This window comes from Neltuma alba, unplaced genomic scaffold (assembly GCF_004799145.2).
Source record: "Neltuma alba isolate B1F8T4 unplaced genomic scaffold, ASM479914v2 tig00011587_pilon, whole genome shotgun sequence".
Lineage (NCBI taxonomy): Eukaryota > Viridiplantae > Streptophyta > Magnoliopsida > Fabales > Fabaceae > Neltuma > Neltuma alba.
In genome coordinates, this window is record NW_021636240.1 from 189,488 (window position 1) to 200,012 (window position 10,525).

A 10,525-nucleotide genomic window follows, 5' to 3' on the forward strand; every position below is an offset into this window, starting at 1 on the left:
TGGACGTTTGATGCCATGATAGGGACAATCTGGCTACAAACATGTCCATGTTCTGAATACCAGAACATGGTTGGTTGGGTTGCTCACAGGCATGCATATGACTAAACGCGATATATAAGCTTTCCTTCCTTCTTGATGTGCCTTTTCCTTTTCATCATTTTTTCAGACAATTAATTTGAATTGGACTAAGCAATTTTCTACCGTTACAGTTTACTCATCATTGCAGGCTGCAGCATTATATATCACAGAAGTATCTGAGAATGTAAGATTTTTGGGCATTTTTACCCAAACCCTATAAACAATAAATTTTTTTTACCTAAATGCTATAAGGTGGAAGTATTTACTGAAGTGCTACATCAGAAATCTCGTTCTTCGGAAGAATGATTTTAAATTTTTGAAGAAATTGTTCACCTGAAGAACGACTTTCTCATCTAACATTTTTTTCAAATAAAAAATTAAAATTGTTGTGCAAAAGAACGATATTAACACTGACACTTTTTTCAGTAAAAATCATAACTAAAAACCCATATTATTAACTTTGCCGTCTCATTCTATTTCATTATGAATTTTGATGAGAATTATAATTGATGACTCAATCCCCTCAACACATACTTTTTTCATTTTTTTTAGGGTTAATATAATTTTTGGTCTCTCAAGTTTGCTCTCATTTTGGTTTTGATCCCTCAAATTTCAAACCATAGATTTTGGTTCCTTTAGAGGTAATATGGTCCAAGTTTTTATTAGATTATACGGACTAATATTTTAAATGAAAAGAAACTTGATGGACTAAAACCAAATTGAAGGCAAATTTGAGGAACCAAAGTTTATATTAACCTTTTTTTATTTTCTATTTTCTACAAGACATGAAAAAATATAAATAGATTTTAGGGTTAAAGTGCATCCTGGCCCCGAAATTTTTTTCGTGTGCAACGAGCACTGTAAAATATTTTGTGGTGCACCTACTATCTAAAAGTATTTTTTAGGTATATCTAACACTCTGAAGTATTTTTTTGTCTTGGTATTGGATGCACCAAAATATATTTTATGGTGCTAGATGCATTTAAAAAAAACTTTAAAATGCTAGATTTACCAAAAAATACTTTAGAATACTAGATGCACCACAAAATATTTTGGGGTGTTAGATGCACCGGAAAAAAATACTTCAAGATACTAGATGTGCATTAATCCTAGATTTTATAGAGAAAAAGTTCTCAAATATAATTGTCTTTACAAGAAAAAAGTTAATGGAATGGACCTTTATTTTATATTTTCAACAAAATATAAAAAATATGCTTCTTAAGATCCATATTATAAGTTACTTTTAAAATGTTTTTTGGTCTATTAGATAAGTTATTTGGAGTTTAATTAATATTGATTTGTCAATTTTGTCATGTATTTGATGCTTAAATTAAATAAGTCTTTTTATATTTTTCTCCATCCTTCAAAACCTTATTTGATATGATAAAGATAAAAAAAAAATTATAATTTAAAACAAATTTAATAAGTTAACTGTCATTTTTTGTTCTAATGAATTCATGTTTAAATAAGGCTCCTTATTTTTTTTCCATCCTCTAAAACCTCATTTAATATGGTAAAGTTGGAAAAAATTCATTCTAAGACAAATTTATTGACTTGACTGTCATTTTCTTTTATTATGATAATTAGTTGAAGTGATTTGTACTAAGATCAGATAGAGTATGAGTAGATTTTATATTATTTAGTTTATTTTATATATTAATTTTAAATTTAATTATTAAGATAAGAAACAATCTTCCTATAAAATTTAATTATATTTTTTCATGTTTTGCAGAAAATATAAAAAATAAAAAAAAAAGTATGTAATGAGAGGATTGGGTCATCAATTGTAATTCTCATCAAAATTCAAAATAAAATAGAAGGAGAGGGCAAAGTCAATAATGTGGGTTTTTAGTTATAATTTTTACTGATAAAAGTGTTAGTATCAAAACGATTTCAATTTCTTATTTAAAAAAAATATCAGATGAAGAAATCGTTCTTTAGGTGAACGACTTCTTCAAAAATTTAAAATCGTTCTTCTAAAGAACGATTTCTGATGTAGTATTTTGGTAAATACTTTTCACCTTATAGCATCTAGGTAAATTCTTTTACTGTTTATGGGTTTGGGTAAAAATGTCGAAATTTCTACTATTAACATCGAATACTCTGTGATTTGAATCTCTGCTTCATATGTGAAAGGCATATGGTCATATGAATATCTATTGTCTTTTTTTTTCCAGCCAACAACTTACTTGTGTTTAATTTAAACTATAGTCCAAGAACGAGAATCCTCAGTCAATTAAGTTTCCCATTTCTGTTACGAGTATTTCAGTCTTCTTTTGGCTATATCATTTAGGTCAAACCTTCCGTAACCAACTATTATTGCACATAAAACTCAAAACAATCAAATTAGAAACACTTTGTTTTAAGTAAAAAGAATAGTATCGTCTGAAATCTTGACACTTACAGGGTTTAAATATTCTTTGGGTAACTCCTATTCACAGGCTAGTTTTTGGGTTAAACCCAAGGGCTCAAAGTGATATCAAAGCCTTAGTTGTAGGAAAGGGTGAAGAGAGGAAATCTCACATCGCTTGAAGTTCTGATACCCAGAGGATTTAAATATCATTTGGATACCTCTTACTCACGAGCTAATTTTTGAGTTGGGCCCAAGGGCCTAAAGTTAGAATTCGATATATTCATGTATCCCTCTAGTTTTTTTTTTCTTTTTGTGGTAATGATAAATATTCCCTTTTAATTTTGTAACAGTACATGCCCACCAATCTATAATTGGGCCCCATAAATGGCCTTCGAGTCTTAGATCACGCAGTCAGTTCAACATTCAAATTAGATATAGCTTGAGACACTTGACCCGTAACAAACACAATTTAAAATTAATAGAGACGTGTAAGCTAAACTGAGACTCGGTGGTCCCATGATGATTCTGCATACCTTCATAGATACACGAAAATTATAAAATTAATCTACATTTAACCGTTCAATAGTTTTCTCAATTTTCAAATCACTGGCAGTGTCATGAATGCAGGCATGCACCGCAAAAACCAAAAATAATTTGAATCCCCGGAATTCAGGCAGAGAAAACGCCAGTGATTCGTGTCTTCTCCGTAAGTAATACACACTTTCTTAGAAAAAAAGCCTCCTTTCCCTCTTCTCTCTCCCCTGCGAGTTACTTTGTCCCATTCATCCAGCTACTGACTGCCATCTCCACCTAAATGCGAGACCTTTACCTTCTCTTCTCTACCACTTACTCTCCACTAACATTATCTGTTATTTGGACCCATTTCACGGTTAATCAGTACATTTCATTAATTCTTCCAACACCGCAAGACCGAGTGGTTTTGGACCTTTGATTTTCCATCTATGTAGATCTGAAACATTTGGGATCTTGAAAAGGACGCGTTTTGATTTCTTTGTTCTGATGTTTTTGAGTCGAAGCTTGAGCATTTCTTTTTGAGACTTCCGGTGGCATTGTTTGTTTGTTGGGTAAATGGGATCCAGTGGTAGTAAAGCCGTTGCTTCTTGCAATTCATCGTCGAAGTCGTCGTCTTCGGGCAGCTTTCGTAAGCGTCGATCGAGGGGGCATAAAAGTTTTCAGTCGTATTGTTTAGGAACAACATCTGGATCTCATGACAGTGACAATGACGACCAGGTAGCTCACTCTGTTATTCCTTAAGCTTAGTAATCTCTCCCCCCCCCCCCCTCTCTGTTTTTTTTTTTTTTAAGTTCCCCCTTCTAATATTGAGCTTAAATTATGATCGCTATGTTGCAGCATTTTTTGTAATGTCTTGGTTTGGTTTTGCATTTGGAGCGCTGGAAATTTCTCATACTCGCCTCCCTCATTTTACCTAGTATATTTTGGGGGTGGTTGATATATCCAGATTTTGAAATGGAGTTTGCCACTCGGACCACGCTGCTGAGGGTTTTTAAATTTTTGTTCTCTTCTTACGTTGACTGCCAGATAAATCAAATTTGATACAATCAAAATTCAAATTCAAAAACTTCAAGTAATTTGGCTTTTTCATGTTTATTTTCTTCTGGTATGTAGGACACTTTTTACCATTATCTACAAGGGATGGTTGTGTCTATATTATCTGGTCAGGTTGGCTGTTACTACTCAGGTGTATTGGTGTTCAGCGCCACTTTAAGCGCGGCATTCTTTATGCCATGGAATAAAATATAAATTATTCTCCAGAGTATCACTTCTGGCCGGCCGATAATTACAACTTCCATTTGTTACCTTTCTATATTGAAGCAGTGCATCTTTCAAATTCAATCTTATTATAGTTTGGTAGTTCTTAAACACTAAAAGTTGGTTGCTATTCTCACATATTGGGACTAGGAAACAGACGTTCTTGTTTGAGTTTGTAATTTGCTTTCTCCTTCTTTTGGTCTTCAAGGTAGCCATGTTTCTTACCGTGTAATTTTCTGCAGGGAGTCATGTGAATCAATAAGTTGATTATTAATGGAATATTGGACATAAATTAATGAACTTTGCTTATGAAGCATAATGTAATACTTCTTCCCCAATATTTTCTCCCCTGTATTGATTCCTAGATACAGCTTGCTTAGATTGTAGATCGGTGTAATCATGTCTAAATAGCTGCTATTGTTGGTCAATGTTTTATGGCTTGTGGTGCTAACTATGCTTTGGCGTTCATGCTTTAGGTGTGTGATCAGAATAAAGAAAACGATAGTAATGTTACATACTCCAATGGGGATGAAACAGATGCAGATGAGGTGATATCAGAGTCTTTCAGAAAGATTAAATCTGATAAAATGCGATGTATCTCTCCTAATGTCCACCTTGATGAGTGGAGTCAAACAAGCATTTCTAACACTGCATCTAGAGCTGGTAGCAGTTCTGATCATCCAGCTTCAACTCAGTCTTTGAACCCTTCAAGTCGACTCCTTTCTCGGTTTAGCCTTATTCCTGGCAACGTAAGCTTCAGACTAAGCAGAACCACAAGTTTGGGGTCATCACGGCCTTGCCCTGTTTCTTCTGCAGGTCTCTCAATGTTTAACAATGAAGATGACCTTAATCCACAGCCTGGACCAACTTGTAGCTTTGCTAATCAAAATGAAGCTCTACAATGCAGTGACTTGCTTCCTGCATCACATTGCTATGAAGACACTCCTATTAATTTAAGGTCTAACAACCCTTCATCAGATTCCTATGGCACCTTGCAGAGCAATTCAACAAATTCTTCTATGCAGAGTATGAGTAGAGATGAAGATGGTGCAAGAGAAGCGTTAAATCTTAACTTATTTTCTCCAAGAATTCATGCCAGAACTGAAAATGTTGAGATGAGACATAACGATCGCCGAAGTGGAGCTCGAGAACCTGTTGAACGGAATGTTCGCTTTAGTCGTACTCTGAGTGTTGGAAGGCTTCGTGATAGGGTCCTTCGTAGATCAACAATATCAGACTTCACTTTTTGCCCACTGCAACAAGAAAGGGATGCAACAGATGCTGGTCAAGATATTGGAAGACAAGCAGGGGAGAGAGAGTCAAGAGTGCTCCCATCTGATAGTGACTCTACAAGTTCCCCCTCTACATCTGGATATCCTCCATCCAACATGTCTAGCTCCTTGTTTGGGATCCAAGACTATGAGATCGAGTCTTCACGATCAAGAGAACCTAGGTATCGTGATCTGCTGGAAAACAGATCCAATTTCCTGGAACGGAGAAGAAGAATACGGTCCCAGGTTTGTGGCTTGTCCCCCTCCTCCTTACTGCAATCACTAATGATTTCATATTACCACCTAGTAAGAAGCATAATCTTTTAGCTGTATAAAAAAGAAAGGAAAGAAAAGCAGAAACCATGAACTAGATACAATGCATTTAGGCAAAAAAAAAAAAAAAAGAAAGAAAGAAAGAAAGAAAGAAAGAAAATGGTGGTGACCCACTCAGGGAGGTGCTGAGGTTGTTTTTGATGTAATTGAGCTTGAGCAACTTAAAGTGAATGAATTGAACCTTAATGACTCGGGTTACTTCTTTAAGAACATTTATCATGATCTCATTCTCTTCCCTCCACACACTAGACTATAAATTATGTCTGATCCCCATATAAAATGCTTTAGGTCCGTGCTCTTCAACGATTGGGCAGCCGATTTGAAAACCTGTCTGGGCATGACAGGTCATGTATTTTATCCGGCCAACATAGAAATGGTCGTTGTACATGCCGTAGTAGTGGTCGTGATGCCAATTCAAATGATGATACTGGGGCTAGAGCTAGCATATCAAGAATTGTTATGCTTGCTGAAGCCTTATTTGAGGTAGTTTTAAGTTGCTCTTAGCTATTCTGATGCATATTATTATCTATTTATTCAAGTTGAATATTTTATCTATATCTTAATTAGGTTCTGGATGAAATTCACCAGCAATCAGTGGTTTTATCTTCCCGCCCTTCTGTTTCTTCTATTGGATCTGTTCCTGCACCTTATGAAGTTGTAGAATCCTTGCCTGTCAAATTATACACAAAGTTGCATAAACATCAAGAGGATGCTGCTCAGTAAGTGTCTGGGTTTACACAAAAAGCCACAACCAAAACTTGGTGTTTGGTTTATCAAATGCTCTTAATGTCTTGTTCTCCTCCCCTGTTATCTCTACCCTTTTATTTTTTTTCATTTCATTATAACTCTTTCGTTTTTTCTCTCCTGTGAGTAACACGCCACAAATCACTTGGCCTTTATTAACTTCTTTTCGCAGATGCTATATATGCCTTGTGGAATATGAGGATGGAGACAACATGCGAGTACTACCTTGTCATCATGAATTTCATTTAACATGCATAGACAAGTGGCTAAAGGAGATTCACAGGTATGAGAAATCTGGTGTTGTCTCTGAATATTGTGTGCTTGAAAGCTCCGAGAATGAATTTTCATCTTACATTACATTTGAGAATGCTGTATTCTATTATGCATGTCAAGGACTTGGAAGTTTATCTAGTAGGTGTATCTAATAGGTGGCCCAGAAGAGTGAGGAACACGGATGAATAACTTCAGCTTATTGAATAGGGGCCACTTCAACAGTGGAATGTAAATTATCCATCGTCAGTTCAATCCCTGATTAAGCTACTTTTGGCTGGAATCCTCAGCTCCTTTTGCCAAATGTTATGTTGGCACTTACACCCATGCAATTATTGTCAAAATAATAAGATCTTTGGGAGGAAAGCAGAAAATTTCATCAAAATAACACTGTCGTTTCATCCAAAAAAAAAAATGCTGTCGTCAGAAACTTGATGTTCCTGATTTCCTCTAAACCTGTTGTCCTTAGAACTGGTAGTTGGCAATTCATAGAAAGATGGATGAGCAGAACCCTGATTGCTTTATTTTACTAATCTGCAGGGTATGCCCATTGTGCCGTGGGGACATCTGCATTGCTGATTCGATACCTACCGAGAACTGAAGTGAAGTGGGCAGTTTTCATAAACCAGGGCTCCTGGAAAAGTTGCTAAATTCTGCCCACTGTGACCAGGCTTTATATAAGTTCAGTCATATATGCGGGTATTGTCATTGTGCCAATGACTATTTTACTAAATAATCTGAACTGCTCTCTGGCTCTGCCAAACTTCATTTTGTGCAAGTCAGAGCACTTTTTTTTTTTTTTTAGCTTGAGGAATATTGTAAATATGTTTCAGGCTAGTTCTTCAAGTTGTATCATTTTTTCGGCTTTTGAATATGTCGAGGATGCTTGTGTTAATGTGGAAGAGTTACGACTTGCTTTGATCGTTGATCAGTTGTTTCTTATGGCGCAGTGAGCCTGTTTTTTTTTTTTTGTTTTACCAGCAGTGAGCCTGTTTGTTGATGTTAGGTTTGAATGTGGGTGAGAATAATGAGTAAAGGTGGTGGGGACTGAAATTGCAGATTGGCAGAGTATCTTTGACAAAATGTCCTTGTCTCTTTGACAAAATGTGCTTGTCTGTGTCAGCAATCACGGAAATGCATGAAATCTATAACCAGGACAATATATATATATATATATATATGCGTGTGTGTGTGAGTGCATATTTTCAGGGAAACGCAGTCAGAAAGGATTCTGGTTTCTGGTGCAAAGTAGTCTGAAATATTCAAATTCAAATTTGTTGCAGTAACATTGGCAATATAGCAGCATGGTTTTGCTGCAATGTGGCAAATATGCAATTTTTGGTTTGGCCATAATTTGGTCCCTCTATTGTTCATTTTCCCACTAACCATGTGTTAAATCTTTATCAATAATCAAATTTTTTAAGCAAGTGTTATTTTTAAAAAAAAACACTGTACAGGAAGGAATGGAACGTGGAAGTCCACTGCCCCTTAATTGCTAATGTTACTGCAACATGGAAGTCCGGATCCAATCCCTATTTTAATATTTTTTTCAAACATGCAATAATATTTTTATTTCATCTGAAACTTTTTAGTGTGGATGCGTCCGGATCCAATCATACCTGCCCAGGCTGGATTGATTCAATTTTTTTACATGAAAAAGTACTATTCACTCTCTTCTCTTCTCTTCTCTTTTATTTTTAAATAATTAACTATCTTTTGAAAAATTTATGATGAAACATCTTTTGAAAAATTAAATTATTTTCAAGACAAAAGTTTACTCATTTGATTTTTCCTTTAAAAAGTTAAGTCCTTGATTTTTATAATGGACAGATTTCGAAATTGATAATAATGTTTTTTATGGCATAAGAACATGTGGGTTTTAACTTTATAATGCCAAGAAATTTATGTTATTATTTTCCAACGTTGACAGAAATATAAATAAATAATGGTTATAATATTAAAAAGCTATTAAAATTTATTTTCTCTCAATGAAATTAGTTAATGACTTCACCAAAAATAGTAAAATTATTTTTACAAATTAATAGAAAATCATAATTTTTATATCTGAAAATAAAAGGAATTTTTAAGATGTTTCATCAGGGATTTTTTTTTTTTAAATTTAAGTTTGTTATTTATTCAGTCAAGTAATAGTAAGTTGATGATCTTTTTTTCAATACTATTAACTTTTGAAGAAAAGGATTATGTAGGGCATTGTAATGTATGGGCAGGGGTCCCCAACATCATATCATATGGATAGATTTAAAATGATGATACACACTACAAATGATTTTTCCCTTATTTTCTACAAGCTCCCTTTTTGGGTTAAATTTTTAAATTTCAGATGATAAAATATTAACTCTAACTCATAAATTGATTTATGCATTGTAACTTCTTATTTAAAATATAATTTATTATTCTTAATAAACTTGTATTTTCCACGTTAATTGAAGAGATATAACTGGTAAGTATTATTCTTTTATCTTAAATTCAAAGTGACCTACAATTCGTACTCGCATTTTTTAATAACTTTAACTTTTTTTTTTGGGGTCAGAAGTTAATAACTTTAACATGACATACAACAATGAATTCAATTCAAATTAACTAGGGATTTTAAAATTTTAATATTAACCTCAGTAAAATTTAATTCAGGAGGTTGCTATATTAGTAAGAATTTATCAAGTCAAATGACATTTTTAATAAATTTTTAGATAAATACACTTATATCAAGGACCGTGAAAAAGGATTTTACAGTATGAAGGGAGTATATATTTCTATCCTTAAAAATGATTCAATAATAAGGTTGTTTTTTCTTTTTTTATTCTTTGAAGGTTTTTCTCCTACCACCCCGTAGTGAGCCTAAAAAATATCATCAAAGCTAAACTATTGGTTTGGGCCTTACCCAAGCCCAATATCACTCTGCTCCTTTTTCTAGATGCAAAAATCACATTTAAGGACCCTACATTAGAGTTATCCATTTTCTAATACCCCACTTTTAGAAGCTATTTTAAAATTCTTAAAAATATATTTCTGACACTATGATAAAAAAATGCTATTGACCTTGCAACATTAAGAGTATCCTTTGTGCTTGGCTTCTAAAATTAAACATAATTTTAGATTTTAATGCGGCATTTTCGTCATGACATTTAAAGTTGAATCTTAAATAATATATATTTTTAATATGAAAACTGTGTATTTTCTTCATAGGTCTCAAATGCAAATTTGAATCAACCAGGTGTGTGAGTAATCTAATTTCTTCGTAATAACATGTTATTTCTAACTATGAGTTTCTTTAATTTCAACTGTTGCATGGTTAATTGAAAAGCGACCTATAAAGTTAAACATATTGTTTAGATTTAATGGGTAAATTTCATTACTTTCTATATTTCTCAACTCAACACACTATGCAAGATAAAAAGAAAATTAAACTCGTCTCCCTCTCCCATAGAAAAGTTCATGAATTTCTTGTCCCATCCCCTAATTATAAGTTTACTAATTGTTCAACCAAAACAACTTACCAAAATTGCATTATATGTTCAAACCGAAATTACTGAACCCGATGAAAATATTCACGCTGCGAAGGAATCTTCCCATAATAATTGAATCTCGTATGAAGTAAATAAGTATGCAATCTCATTATAATGCTCCCTTCATTATCACTCCAAAAGAACAAAGTCCAACAGCGAGC

The 10,525-nt window shown here is 33.7% G+C and overlaps 1 protein-coding gene across 5 annotated transcripts; it reads left to right on the forward strand.

The window, feature by feature from the left end:
• Window positions 1-3,017: 3,017 nt before the first annotated feature.
• On the forward strand, window positions 3,018-7,777 carry LOC114715325 (uncharacterized RING finger protein C4G3.12c). 5 transcript variants are annotated; one of them, XM_028900132.1, is made up of 7 exons: window positions 3,018-3,137; window positions 3,489-3,682; window positions 4,699-5,739; window positions 6,115-6,309; window positions 6,394-6,545; window positions 6,743-6,853; window positions 7,381-7,777. In XM_028900132.1, the coding sequence occupies exons 2-7, from the start codon at window positions 3,521-3,523 to the stop codon at window positions 7,439-7,441; spliced, it is 1,722 nt and encodes a 573-aa protein (XP_028755965.1). In that variant the 5' UTR covers window positions 3,018-3,137; window positions 3,489-3,520; the 3' UTR covers window positions 7,442-7,777. The 5 variants fall into 5 exon arrangements, with proteins under 5 accessions (XP_028755965.1, XP_028755964.1, XP_028755966.1 ...); XM_028900131.1 differs by lacking the exon at window positions 3,018-3,137 and having other exon boundaries at window positions 3,161-3,682; XM_028900133.1 differs by lacking the exons at window positions 3,018-3,137; window positions 3,489-3,682 and adding an exon at window positions 3,845-4,132.
• Window positions 7,778-10,525: the final 2,748 nt, after the last annotated feature.